At 42.4% G+C, this 15,162-nt stretch overlaps 1 protein-coding gene across 1 annotated transcript in view; it reads right to left on the bottom strand.

Annotated features, from left to right (window-relative positions):
* Window positions 1–4,345: 4,345 nt before the first annotated feature.
* Window positions 4,346–15,162, bottom strand: part of gpc4 (glypican 4) — a 47,197-nt gene continuing 36,380 nt past the window's right edge. The window contains exons 3-9 of the mRNA XM_017474767.3: window positions 10,421–10,818; window positions 10,035–10,200; window positions 9,316–9,446; window positions 8,642–8,782; window positions 8,370–8,494; window positions 7,636–7,808; window positions 4,346–7,296 (exon numbers count right to left, since the gene is read on the bottom strand). Coding sequence (XP_017330256.2) covers window positions 7,085–7,296; window positions 7,636–7,808; window positions 8,370–8,494; window positions 8,642–8,782; window positions 9,316–9,446; window positions 10,035–10,200; window positions 10,421–10,818 — 1,346 coding nt within the window. The 3' untranslated portion in view covers window positions 4,346–7,084. The remainder of the gene's footprint in view (window positions 7,297–7,635; window positions 7,809–8,369; window positions 8,495–8,641; window positions 8,783–9,315; window positions 9,447–10,034; window positions 10,201–10,420; window positions 10,819–15,162) is intronic.

The following is a 15,162-nucleotide window of genomic DNA, read 5'->3' on the forward strand; positions in this document are numbered from 1 at the left end:
TGAAGTCCTTTGTTGAGCAGTGTGGCAGTATGTTTTGGATCATTGTCTTGCCGCATGATAAAGCGCCGACTGATTCATCTACATGCATTTCTCTGTAAATTGGCAGACAGAATGTTCCTGTAAATGCCTGAATTCATTCTGCTGCTACTAACATGAGTTATATCATCAATAAAGATTAGTGAACCTGTCCCAGAAGAAGGCATGCAAGCCCAAGCCATGACACTACCTCCACCATGTTTCACAGATGAGCTTGTATGTTTTGGATCATGAGCAGATTCGTTCCTTCTCCACACTTTGGTAGAGGTTAATCTTGGTTCCAGAACGTTTGTGGCCCATCTCTGTATTTCTTTGCAAATTCCAATCTGGCGTTCCAGTTCTTACTTCTGACGAGTGGTTTGCATCTTGTGGGATGGTCTCTATATTTTTACTCTCACCGCCTTCTTAGAACAATGGATTGTGATACCTTCACCCCTGCCCTGTGGAGGATGTTGGTGATGTCACTGACTGTTGTTTTTGGATTTTTCCTTCACAGCTCTCACAATGCTTCTGTGACCAACCGCTGTTGTTTTCCTTAGTCGACCCATTCTGTCTGTTGCTCAGCATACCAGTTGCTTCGTTCTTATCAGGACATTCCAAAGTGTTGCACTGTCTATGCCCAGTGTTTGTGCAATGCCTCTGAATGATTTTCCCTCTTTTCTCAGCTTCAAAATGCCTCGCTTTTCTCTAATAGACAGCTCTCCGATCTTCATGTTGGTTTATCCTTTTTAACAACAAATGCAGTCTTCACAGGTGAAACTGACGGCTGAAACCAAGAGATGTTCAAAGCTATTGCTTGTCTTAAAACAATCAATCTAACAAGGAACACCTGTCAGTCACATATTTCTGCTTGCTTACAAATTGGATGGTCCGATACCGAATGTGCTGTTCTTGGTTGCTCAACACATCTTCATATAAATACCAGGAAATAAAAGATGAAGTTCTAAACTCTCTCATTTTCATCTCTTGATCTCAAACCGAAATGTTTTCAGTCTACAGGAAAAAACGATGAATTTCAATTACCTTGCTGTTCCAATGGACCATTAGGGGACTGCATGTGTATGAATTGTATGTAAACCAGAAAATGTGGGGTTTTTTTTTATTCAAACAAATGTGGCATAAATTTGTGCATTTGCACGCTGGTAAGCAGAGAAACACGTCTTACTCCACGGTGCTTAATCGCAAATCCAGCTACAAAACTAATCTTCAAATGACCTACCAAATATTAAGAACATTAGGTAAAATCTGAGGCTGAGAAGCAAAACAGTATTAAGTAATAATGCACAGTTAAACACTGGTGGTAATCCGAGGTCGATAGAACCGCAGTTACACATGTAACTTCTTTTCAGGCATGTTGTGACTTCCAGTGCACAGTATATTATCACCAGAGAACCTACAAATAAAATAACACCAGCAATTAGTCAGTCTGTCATTGTCAGGCTAGAACTTAAATGGCACTGGTGGCTCAGCGGTTAATGTGCTAATTAAAAAGGTTGGGGGTTCAAACACCACCAATCTGCCACTGTGGGGTCCTTAACCCTTTCTGCTCCAGGCTGACCCTGTGCTCTGACCCCAACGTCCTAAGAAGCTGGGATATGCATAGAGGAGAATTTCACTGTACTGTGACCAATAAAAGCTTTCTGAATAGCATAACCACAATAAAAAGCTAATTAAAACTTATTTCAACCCCACACAATTTCAGAATCATAGAACATAACATATTTGACTAGAAAACTATGTAGTTATAATGTCTACCACGTGCTGAGTGTGCACATATTGTTAATAAGAGTCCTGAGGTGAGCACAGGACAGTCTTTATGATGTACAACAGCAGTTCTTAGGCCTACAGTATCCAGCTGAGATTATCCACTTAAGAAAGGGTGAGACTTGGGCATTAACTGTTTTTTTTTTTTTTTTGGGAAGTTTGTGGGACCGTTCACAGAAGCAGAACAATACTTTACCTGACCCAACAATGTGGTGATGAGTTACAGACAGCATGGTTTCACAGTAGTGGTGTTGCCATCGCTCAGCTCCAGGGTTCCCCGTTTGATCCGAAGCTCAGGTTGCTGTCTGTGTGGAGTTTCTGTGCATGTTCTCCCTGTTACGACCCAGTCTAGGTTGAGTCGTACGGAGTAACCATCTCGCGGTTCAAAGGGAAAGACCTAATGCAGGGAAGACAGGAACGACAGACACAAACATATTTCAATGAAGTTCTGGTATATTGTACAAATCGGCAAGTGTATATATAAATATACATAGCACACAACACCAGGCGTATCTTCAGGGTGGGCCAAGGCCAAAATAATAAACAAAAGAACTCTTGGTTTATAGATTTTTATTTATTTATTTATTTTTTACCTAAAAGAGAGACAAGAAAAATACAAATGTACTTCCCGAACACCCTAATCCAAAAACAGAGACAAAAAAAGGACCCCACTCCTAAAAGAAATGGCAGCCACACCCCTACTGCTGGTAAACCAAATGAAACATATACACAGGGGTGAATATATACACATAAACAGGTACAGGGAGAACCATACTCAGAGTCAGAACCAAAACAAAGAATACTATAACCACAAGGGCAAGCAATACAAACCAAACGCAATCTCCTAACACCAAATCACAAGTAACCACCTCAAACAACATCTCTCTGTCTCTTCAAATATGGTTGCCTTTTAGTGATGTCATCATGGGAGGCTGGAAACTCTGGGAGTGAGTTCAGACCTGCACACAAAACATGACACAATACACACACAAAAAAAGGCTTCCCATCCCAAAGATTAGCGGGTTGTAACACCCTGTAGTCACGTTCTCCGTTTTTCTCCCACTTCACAATTCTAAATTGCCCGTAGATGTGAATGTGTACATCAAATGGTGCCTTGCGATAGACTGGCAACCCATCATGCCTCACTGTGACCTAACTGACTAGGTAGCAAATTGGCATCGGGCCAGGATGTACAAGATTATAAATACAGGTGTATAAATGCACGTTGCTGTACAGGGACAGCACTAGCATGCTTATGGTATTGTTATGTTGCAAATTCCGAATAAAGTTAGCTCACCTAAAATCAGCATTTCGGTGTTTTCTATTGGTGAAACACCTCCAGTACTGGCCAGTCATCAATTGCTTGGTGGCTTGTTTGGCAGTCCAATGAAATGATTAAGAAATTTCTGCAAAATGTTTTCTCATCTAATAGAATGAAACATTCGATTTGTTCTTAAACACAATTAGATTTGAATTTTTTTTTCGTCCCCTATCCTCTACACATCAGGTCCAAGCTTTGTCATGTTCTCTAAGGATGTTGATCACATTCAGTCGATAATTTTAAGTTTTCATGCTTTACCCCCATGGTAGTAGCTTTAGCATGTGATTTCATTTGAACGATGGGAGAAATAAAAACACTACTCTACATTCTTACGGAGAAAAACGTGTTCATTTATGAGTCCCAAGTAAATATCGCTTTACAAATTCTTAACATCGTTTTCGAGCGATTGTCCTTTATACCACAGGGCGGCCGAATTCTCCAATCTGATTGGGCGGAGCATATCGATTAATGTTCTGTAGTAGAACAGCCCTGTCATTCAAGTCTGAATATAATTCAAATGATAGGTTTATGTTTATGTGCATGTCCCTTCACAGGCACTTCCATAGCAGATTCTCAACATAATAAGGTTAATATTAAACAGAAAAAAACATATAAATCAGTGATATTGAAACGTTTTCTCTTAGAAGGCGTTTATTTAAAAACGTATGGAAGGAGTCTGCAGTCCACAGGTTCACTGAAACTGGAAGACTGTCGATTGTAAAAACCTCATTCGAACCTGAGCCCGTTGTAGCCTCAGATTCCGTTACTTGGCTGACAGAAGTGGAGCCAGATGTGGTCGTCAGCCCATCCGCCTCAACACGTGACCTGTTGCACGTTCTGAGATGCCTTTCTGCTCCGCACGGGTGTAAGCAGTGCTCGTCTGTTCCTTCCAACATCTCCCTCAATTACCGTAAATATTCTGGAAAAAGTCCACATCAGGATAAGGACCCGTTATGCATTCTCGACCCATTTACCGCCGAGAATGTTAACCGAAGAATGTTGAGAATAAGCTCCCAATCATTCGCAAAGACTCAAAATGTATGGAAAAGAAGCATTTTTATTTCAGTGGATGATGTACACCGCGAGCGCTACATGTCCTTACCAATAAACATTTAAATAATAATTAAAAAAAATTTAATAAATAAAAGTCATATCTTTCAGAATGGAGCTGTGGTAATGTGAAGTGTACAAATACAGTGATGGAGAAAAGACACAAACGGCACATCGTATTTAAATATCTGCAGTCTTTATTTTCACAAGACTTTGATGTGTTTAATACATCTTTTCTCTTACATTTTTAGCATGTCCCCCCCCCCCCCCCCTCTCCATGTTAAGTCTATCCTCAGAAAGAGTAAGACTTGTACTGTTATAACCTCTCTCAGAGACCGACTGCTGCATATTTACATTATTTCCTCTCTGTAGTCAAGTCTCTTGTAACTCCTTTTCAAAAGATGGCGCTGTTCCATTGTTCAGAGCGAACGACTACACAAACTTCATTCTCTAGCTCGGGATTCCCGCTAAAAGACTTGTTCGATCCAAAAAAAAGGCAGTCATCCCAGTCAAACTGTTCATCTCACCTTAACACTGAAGGACTTACATGGTCATTCCTTGTTTGTGTGCAACAGAGGGAAGGTTTGTTGTGGAGAGAAGTTACATTGCTCTCTATTTACGCTCTCATGCACAACAAAGGATACATTACTGATGTGTGTCAAATAGAAACTTGATCCCCCTCCCCATCTACATATGAATAAACAACAGATCTTCCAAAAAAAAAAAAAAAAAAAAAAAAAGTCAACCACTGTTCAGGGCCTCCAATCAATAGTCACTGAAGGGATTCTTGCTAGCACTCCGAAGTGTAAGGCATTTTGAATGACGATTTAAAAAGTGCGTACGACACTATAAGACACTCATGAGCTCATGGTCGACGCCATCCATCACTCTGCAGACCTTTTACAACATCCTTACTTAACTATTGGAAGGGGGGGGGGGGAGGAATGACGATGATAAACTGGTTTATAAACAAGAAGCTTTACAATACATGAAATTCGAAGCCAATTTAAAAAAAAAATAAAAAAAATCAGGTAATTTATGAAAATGTTAAAATGCAACCATCTACAGATATAAATATGTTTTTTTTTCCAATACTGCACTTTATGGACGTTATGTTGTGTTTGTAAAAGAACCTAGAGACATGCAGTTAAATAACTTACTGTACAAGAGCAAGCAGGGAGTAGTTCACGGAGAGACGGAGACGGGTTCGTTTGAGAAGTTGTAACGTAAGGACCTCGGTTGCTTTCGAACGTAAAGCCGTACTCGTCGCTCATCAAAAAGAAAACCTACATGCACAGACGGCCTGTGGAGCGAAAGAAGAACGGTTCACAAGCCGCAAGATGATGTAAGAAACGTGCAACCGTTGCGAGAGGCGCCGTTCGTCTCCCGACGTAGGGACACGTTAAAATAACGTTCCAGGTTAGGGGGGGGGGGCATAAGCTTGTACTGTAATGCAGAGATGATGATCAGATGGTAAAAATGGAGTTAAACAGGGTACTCTAATAGGGCTTGGTTAGACCAGTGGGAGAAAGAAAGAAAACATTTACAAACATACAGAAACCACTCCATCTCACTCAAGTCGGCACCGTCGGTCATTCTGGACAAGGCAAATCTGCTGTAGTACCCGATATATAGATTTACACCTCAGATTACATTTCAAGCGAAATTAAAAACCGTCAAATAAAACCCTGTGTTAATTTCATTATTACTCTTCCACGTCTCAAACTCCGCTCTAACTAATTCACAAGCGCACCTTTGTCCAGGTGGATGTGATTTCCTTCCTCGTTGAAGTATCTGTGCACAGAACAGCCAGTGTGCAGTCAGGCTGTTTCAATTGCAGTGTGCGTGCTGTAGCTAAATGAATAAAGTTGAATGGTCACGCCTGTACACACTCCTCACTTACAAACGGGTCATTATCAGGTCACCTTTTAATCGATTTTTGTCAACCAATCAGCGTTCAGATGAACGGAAAAACGTTACGAAGTTTTCCGCTCCATTTCCCCAAATTACTCCGTACACTTTTCTGATAAAGACCTGACATCCCTGATAGAAATTTGCTTTAAAAAAAAAACAAAAAAAAAAAACAACAAAGAAAACAAAGGGACCTTCAATTCTGCACATGCTAGCCATTTTAACTCTGTACCATATGTTGTGGCTTGGCCCTCAGCTTTTATTATAAACAGAAACGCTTGGTGAAGGGATTTTGTTCTTAAAGGCTTGCCAACATCTATGCCATGCAAGTTGGCAAATCGGAAGCACACACACACACACACACACACACACACACACACACACACACACACAAACAGAGGTGTTTTAACTCTGGTGATTGTGTACCTGCTACATTTTGCTTCACTCAGTCTAAAGATGGTATAGGAATTCGTTAAGTAGTTATCTTAGGAAAGTCTCTCTCGGACAAAATGTCATTCATACCGACTCTCACACACAAACGCACAAATATAGATCAAATCTCAGCCTGTAAAGCTCCTTTTAGAAGAAATATATATCTCCACATGGAGATAGAGATATTAGCTCTCTCTCTCTGTATATATATATCTATCTTTATCTCCATGTGGTACTGTCAACACTGCTAATGACTTTGGGAAGCAAAGTCCAGGTGAAAATGGTCGGAAAGGGTGATGTTTCTGTTTCAGAATCCCATGTATGAGAGAGTCCATTTGTATTAAAAAAAGAAAAAAAAAAAACATTAGGGAGAAGTTATTTGAGTATTAATAACTTGAGAGTCTTTCCTAGATGGCAGACAGACCATAGTCTTAAAGGTGGTCTCTGTTCTTTTTTTTTTGTTTGTTTGTTTGTGTTTTTTTTGTGTTTTTTTTGTGTTTTATTTTTTTAAAAATCCCTCCGACAGTTTCTTCTCCGCACTAATGCTCATCTCTCTCCTCTGAAGCGCTCTTATCTGATGTGGGAGGTCAGGAGGGTCAGAGCAGCGGCTGCCAGGGCCAGCAACAGGCTGTACGGTGCCAGCCGCACACCACTGGAGGAATCCTTTACTACCGTATCTTGGCGGGGTTTGACGGGCGTGGGTGTGGAGAAATAGATATCCTTGTCTCTATCACAGGAGGACGGATCACAGCCACTGCCACTACCCTCTCCACTGCCATCCTCTTCAACAAAAAAAAGAAAGAAAGAAAAAAAAGAGAGAACGAGTTAACATGATTATGTCCAGTGATGTTAGTCATTTATTAAAAGGCATGCTACATGGTTTCAGCAGTGTCCACACACCGTAGCCCCCCCCGCTCTAATACACACATCTCAAACACATCGATAGCGTGTTACTTCACCAGTTAGTTCAAGTTGGCGTGATGGAAACAGGGAAAACACTCAAATAGGCACATAGGTACATGAGGACTAAGCCTGGGAAACGCTGCCCAAGGAATGATGTAATGATATACACGGCGACGATGTTATCGTGTTAATGTACTGGATGTGTGGTCACTTCTTACCGTTGTCATACGTGATGTCGTTTCCACTGTGAGCTGCTTTCAGCCATGTCGTCATTTCCTTCAGCACAGCAATCTGTCTGCGAATCACAACGTCCGGTTTGGTGATGTCCACTTCCACATGAGGATTGGAGACCTGATTGGCTAAGCCATTACCCAAGACCACAGACTCGTACCTGAGAGAGCCAAAAAAAAAAAAAAATGAAGAAGGTTTAAAGAATCGTCTTGCTCAGAGCTTCCACTAAGAAATGTTGGTACCGGTAACCGGACAAACTGGAACTAAATCTGCACATCTCATTTCTGTGTTTATTTCGCACTGTGATGTTATGGATATAGTATATGCGATTGTGGCAGCGAGGGGGAGTGGTCGAGCGTCAGCTGTTAGACAGGATTTACTCGTGTGCATCTGTTTGTGCTTTCAGTGCCTCGCATAATGAGCGGGAGCGTGAGAGACGACCAGCGTGTCTTTGAACGGGTCAGCCGAAAAGCAAAATTAAACATGGAGAGAACAAATTTTTGCGCAGACAGAAACCTTATTTAGGTGTGCAGTTGCAAATGTACTTTGTCTAATGTCTGCTTCGTGTTAATATTTTTTACCGGACATCGTGTTTCGATGGATAATTTCCGGACAGTTTTTGATTTTATCTGACATTTTGAAACGTGGTATTTAGCGGCTAACGGAAACTCCGGTCTTGCTAGAAGTAGAACGGTAGCACTCGGGAACTGCTCCAGCTCACCTGCTCTTGGCTGTGCCGTTCCAGCACTCGTCGCCCTGGTTGACCCTGTCGTCAACACAAACCGTCTCGGGTAAAGTAGACCAAAACTTCTTGGCAAACTTCAGCTTCTTCTTCACATCTGCCACCTGAGTGAAGAGTTAGTTCCGTTTCTTGACTTTCACTTCCGTCTTAGACGTAAATGACTCACGATTCAATTGCCAGCAGTTGCAATTTAAACAGAGATCCGAGTTCCCTTTTGTGAAAGCAGTTAAAAATTTTTTTTAAAAAGTTACCAGTCTATCCATGTTGGTCCCAGCTGCAGTGGTGGGTCTGGTGTCTGGGCTGTACGGCCGGAAGCGACCAGGGAATCCTGAGTCTTTTGTAGAACGCCGGGTGCGTAATTCTTTCCTAGGCTGCCCACAGCCCTGGAATACCTAAAGGAACCAAACAGGATGAAAATTCTACAATTACAAGGCATTTATTCACTTCATCGGTTCTTCCTTGTGCCCAGTACGAATCATTCGAATAGTGATCATTTTGGTTAGCTTTTAATTAGATTTTTTTTTTACATTTTTTTTTTTTTGTCCGATTCAATTTTGCACTGCACAAATCTAATGGGAAATATAAAGTAGCAAAAGTCTCTCATTCGTTGGTCAGAATAAAAGGTGATGCAAATAAAATAAATCACGCAAATTAAAAGCACAATTAAAAACAGCATTTATTAAATGTAATAAATCTTGAATAAATATAGTTTTTTAAAAATTTATTTCTAAGTTATAAATCGTTTTATTTGAGGGAAATGTTCAGTTTTAAGAGTTACAAAGTCATCACTTGCTCAAACATTTGCGCGGACTGCTTGAACGGTGAAGTATAACGCCAGTGTAAGCTTTATTTGCCACTCGGAGATAAATGAAGAGAATGTGTTAATTAATGGTGGAATCATAAAGCAGCCTGAGCGGTCGCTAACCTTCTGTGAGATTTGCATGCTGTTCTCCTGCATGTTCATGATGGCCTCCGAGATCTTCACGTCGATGGGATCTATTACTGACTCAAAGTTAAATGGTCCCTCCAGTCTCTCAACCAGACTCAGCATGGCATCTAAAAGGCAAACACATGAGCGGACTCAGCAGGAAAGTATGACATTTAACTGAAGACTTGAAGGAAGGACCCAAAGCACTGCGTTTTGTAACATTTTCCTCAGAACCATCTGGTTCAACTCGTCTTGAACTTTGCTTCACTGGTCATTATTTAGGTTTGGTTGGAAAGGGTAAACAACAGTGCTGTGGCCCTTGAATACTGGAACTAAGAAATGTGCAGACACAGTTTCTAACTGCTGCAGTAACTGATAACTACCACTGGGGGGAACCACAGAGCTGGCTACTGGGGCAATACAGACTGCCATACTTAAGGTTTGTTAAACAGCAAGTGGGCTTAACAAGGCGCCACAAAGCTGATGAACAAAGCCAGCCCTAGTGCACAGCTCTGTTGTTTGGTCTATAGTATAGTAGTAAGAGGCACAGTACACTACAACTAACAGGAATACCCTTGTTATGTTCAAGATCAAACCACGTCTCCACGACTAAACCATTATCCTCTGCTCTTACGATCACAAAAACACTGGCAGCAAATGTGTTATTTCACACCACTTCGGTAATGAATGGATTTACACGCACACCCCTTCCCTACCCAGGAAGTTGTTCCACTCGGTGTCGAGGTCGGCTTGGTTGGCTAGGCAGCCACGCATAACGTTGAGGCAGTAGTTTTTACAGGGCTTCAGAGCCACTTGACCTGTGCAGTACGGGCAGTACAGCATCTTCATAGCAGCACGCACACAGCTTGGAGAGGCACTCACCTGTGAAGGAGTGACCAAAAAAAAAGTTAATCAGATTCAGCTTAAAAATAAAGAAATAAAAAGTGCAAAGGTCTGCAGCAGAGGCTGATGAGTAACCAGACCGCTCAATTACAGGACAGAGCGTTTAATCGATAATAAACCAAAAGGTCAAAGAATCTTATTGAGGTCACGTTCTCCTTCAGGACTTCCTTTATCCATCTCAATGAATCGTCGTACTCACCGTGGAGACTTTGCTGACCACGTCAGGTATGAGCTGCAGGCCAAGGGTGAAGGTGCGGGCAGCGATGAAGGCTCTGCTCAGCTGCAGTCTCAGCTTGCGCGGCACATCGCCGAACGGCATCAGCTCCTCCGTATGCCGACTCACGCATTCCATGTACGCGTCGCTGAACTCGTGCTGCGCGTTGACCAGGCGGAACATCCGCTCGAGCAATTCGGACCAGAACTCGGAAAGCATGTTATCGAGGTGCACGGCAGAGCTGCCCGACGTGTAGTAGAGCCTCAAGTCACGAAAGAAGTGCTTGAAGAGCTCGGCGTTCTTCATGTACATCACTCCGTAGGTGAGTACGAACATGTCGTGCAACGACTTCTCGGCATTGTTGAGCAGCTCTCTGAAAAACTCTACGAGAGACAGAACGGGGAAGGAAAGAGAGGTTCGATTAGACAGCAAAGACTAAGCAAAGCAGATCCTGACGGAGTTTTGTTAGTTGTTTATACGGGGACAGAATATTTATCTAGAGCGGTCTGTTGAACTTATTGGGAATTTATAAAACAGTAAAACACACACGCATTCATTATCTAGATTACTTTTTAAAAACTAGACATGTGAACTGATTTACAGTTCAAAAAAAAAAAAAAAAACACCACACTGCTCTGTTGTGCCAAATATATATTACTTTGCCATTAGAATGACAATCGAGAGAGCACCATTTCATATTCCACAATGTTTTGTTCTTTCATGTCTGGAAAAGCCACTAGGGTTGCCAGTGAGGCCAGATACACATTAATGCATTTTCCATTCGAGCCGACATTGTTCTACAAACACTTTCTTGCAGCCTCTAGGAAAATAACTTTTTATCATGGGAGAAAAGTGCTGACAGGGGGAGAAAAAAAAAAAAAAAAAAAAAAAAAAAAAAAAGGGAGTGAAAGAAAGAATGCAGGCCGGCCTACTGTTCAAACGGTAACATCTCACCCATCAAGCCAGTTGAGACTGACCACCATCAATGGCATTTTCCTGCTGTCACATTCCAGTCGCTTTTTTTTTTCCCCCTTTCTCTCAGCGCTGCTCCTGCGCCATCCTTCAGAGAAGAGCTTTCAATAGGATTACTGAATAATGCAGACCCCCTTCACCAAAAAAAAAAGGGACCTCGAGCCTCTCTCATTCCCTCTGTGCTCTGCTTTCAGCTCATCAGTTCCTTCAGAAAGCCCTCTTCAGTGGAGACGGGGAACAATGACCTACTTCATCCTGTGGAATGTCAACCCCCTTCCCCACCACAAATAATCCAGCCCCTCTCTCCCATGAAACTCTCTCCCCATGGCACGGGCTTTTCTTAATCTGAACAAAATGAGAATTCCACTGAAATGCTTCACCCCCCCACACACACAGACGGAAATAGGCACTAACGCACAGCCTTTTTTCTTCGTATTAACTTCTCCCTTACTGGTTATTTCATGATGCATTTAAGTGTGTGTGTGTTTTCAGAGTTGCTTACATGCCTCATGACATGTTAAATCAGTCTAAGCACCAGGACTACACCAAAATTCGATTATGCCAATACTTGACTTATACCAGAACTTCACAAGCACACCACACACTGCTTTCAAGCACCCTGACAGGCACGTATGTTCAAGGTCCGCCAGGCACCATCGCTTCCACTTCACACTGGCATCCACTCAGCACCATGGCAGGTGGTGCGCGTGTGTATAGGGAGGGAGTTGAGGCCACGCCGTGTAACCACGGATACCGGAAACACCGCGGTCTTTACGTTCATCAGTGTTTCGGCAGGCGGCCATCAGCCCCTTACTGACATGGGAAGAGGAAAAGGGCATGCAGCTCAAGCTCTCGAGTGAGATTATAACAAATTCCCGCCCCAGCTAGACAGGGAAGAATGCCAGGTCTGCCAAAGTTGTAAGTCACACAGCAGAGCCATGAAGGGTAGGGATATAGCTGGAGAAGGACTAGAGCGCGCTGGATCAAGTAATAGAATGATGGTGAAAACGAGTACAGGACAAGTACAGAACGGTTCTAATCAATCAGCGTCAAGGTAAAATATATATTAAAAGCCTACATGCATGAAATGCAGGGCTCTAGAGTAAGTCACTATCCAGCAGAGGAAAATAACACAATTGCAATGTAAAAATGCAAGGTTTTTGTCTGGCTTAAGTTTTTTTTTTCTAATTTTTGAACCAACAAACAAGGAAAGCTTTTTCCCCCCAAGTCGCTCCGATGTAAAAAGTTTTTAACGTTGTTCGATATCTGTTAAGTGTCTGTATACTTGCAGTTGGATTTAAACAAATAAATAAATAAAAAGATTTACGCATCTTGTTTCATCATTAAATACATGCTCGCGAAGCGGTGCAGTCTGCCAATAAGCGGACAAGTTCGAGACCTCCCTTCTGGTGTTTCCATTAAAGTGAGCGATCTGTTAGCAAGTAGTTATACGCAAGGCTAGTCATTTGGAGATTATCAAGTACATCAAGTGTAGCAAGGGGAACTTAATCTTCGAGCACAGGTTTCCCGTACTTTTTAAAAGGGCGGCTCTAAAAATACCCTTTTCCAGTGGTCTGCGCTCTTGCACCGTCGCTAAGGAAAACTCGGGGAATATTTAAACGTGGGCGTATTGTCTAGAAAACAGAATGTGGTTTAATTTATAAAAAAAAAAAAAAAAAAAAAAAATTTAAAAAAGGAGAAGTTTCTGGCCACCAAAGCTCTCTGCTTTCTTCCATCCATCCTTCAATTTATTCCATGTACCTTGACCTTTCTTGTCCCAACCAGTAATTGCTTCCCATTTGTACCAATTAGTCGGCGAGTTCCTTTCTTTTCTTGTGGGATTGCAGGCACCCTGCCGCGCAGGACATGAGAGTTTGGGGGTGGGGGGTTTAATCCCGCAGACAATACTGACCTGGCCACAGCTATCCAGACCAGACGCAGCAAAGGAGAACTATTTCGGGCTGCGATTGAAACCGAGAGACTACTCTCACCACGTCCCGCGCACAAACGTGGATGTGTGTTCATCTTTATCTTAACGAGCGTTTATCTTCGGTACTCGGTGTAAATATTCCACTTTGTAGTTCTGTTTGCTCGACTGTGGGTGTGTCATTATCATCTCCATCTCAAGGCCACCGTATACAGTCTGTGCTGGTTCCTGTGGGCCTGCTCGCTTGTTTGATGTCTTAATGTTAACAGTTTACTCCATGGATCTCTGATGGGAGAAACTGCTTCGTCAACTAAACTTTCCCAGCTCGTTTTCCTTTCGAAAACCAAGAGAAAAACAGGTTCATGTGGTCATATTTGTATTGCTCGTCATCTACATTGTCACACCAAGAGAGTCTAGCGTGTTCCAGTCGTAAGGCTGTTTAGCTCGTTAAACAGGGGTGTCTGTGCCGGTTTTCACCGACTAGCACTTCTAAGCTTATTCCCACGGTAATAGTTCAAAAGAGCTGAGAACCTGGAGCTGGCATGGAAATGAAAGGCAGAGAAAAGGAGAGAAAGGGAACAAAGGGCAGAGAATGGGAGCAAGGAGGAGGCAAAGGAGGGGAGGTATAGGGCTGCCACTGCATTCCGAAACATCACATTCCTAATCACATCTGGCTGCAATACAGGCATTCTTGCTCACCATCACTCCCTAAAGCTTTTCCTTTGAAAACGGTGCAACATGGATACACACCCTGTTAGAAACCCTACTTATCACAAAACGTCCAGTATCATAAAAGCAATCTGGTGTGTCTTTGTGTCGGTGGGTTCGCGTCTCTCTCCTTAAAACGCTCTTCCCCCACTATGAAGGTCGCATGATACGCGCCCTCCACTTTCTCTTCCACACAAACGCGTCCATAAAGTGTCGGGTGCCACCGGTGCGCACATTTCTCCAAACCGTAACATTTCCTCGGTCTTTTGCCAGGTGTTTGGGATCGTTTCCGTTTTTAAAAGCACGAAGCGCCTCTGCCAGATACACACCGACTCGACTGCCACTAACTAAGCTCTTGTTTTATTATTTTTTATTATTCGTTTTATTATTCAGATATCCGCAAGACTTGAACAGATATTTTGCTTAACCACTAGTAGAGAAGGGGAGGGGGGGAAAAAGTACAGTTAACATGGCGTATTCAAGTATCATTTACAACACCCAAAGAAAAGAAAAGAAAATAAATAAAAACACACAAATACGGCTTTACTGGAAGTCGGCTCAATATATCAGCATGCATCCCTTTGGCAGTGCGCACTCTAGCATAGCTTGAAATTCAAACCTGATGTTTAAAATGCTACAACCGCTTGGATATTTGGGGCAGAATGATGGAAAAGCTCACTGGGCTTAATGAACTTAAACCCAGTGAGATGCCAATGTTATAATCATCTTAAGTTTCCTACAGATTTCTCCTATGTTTACTAAACCGATGAAAGAAAACGGATACCGATGCTCCACGTGAGAGCAGCGGCCTGTGTGAAATAAAAAGCATCACGGCGGGCTTGAGACCTGGCGTGCTTTGCGTCTGATTTGAAACAGGTTTGATCAAAACCGAGGTAACGGAGTGGCATGCGCTGCAATTTAAGCCTTGTACTGGACGGTATTGGAAATATATTCTCTCTCTTTTGCCCCCTAAGCTTAATATCTGGGCGCCTATGCATGAGAATGAAAACTGAAATCACATTCAGTTGATTGTTCCTTGTAAGCATCGGTCATCAGGGTTAATGCCGAGTATCATTCACCTGGCCCAGATGAGTCAGCTAATAAGTGCCGGAAATTTCCT

This window comes from Ictalurus punctatus, chromosome 8 (genome assembly GCF_001660625.3).
Source record: "Ictalurus punctatus breed USDA103 chromosome 8, Coco_2.0, whole genome shotgun sequence".
Taxonomy (NCBI): Eukaryota; Metazoa; Chordata; class Actinopteri; order Siluriformes; family Ictaluridae; genus Ictalurus; species Ictalurus punctatus.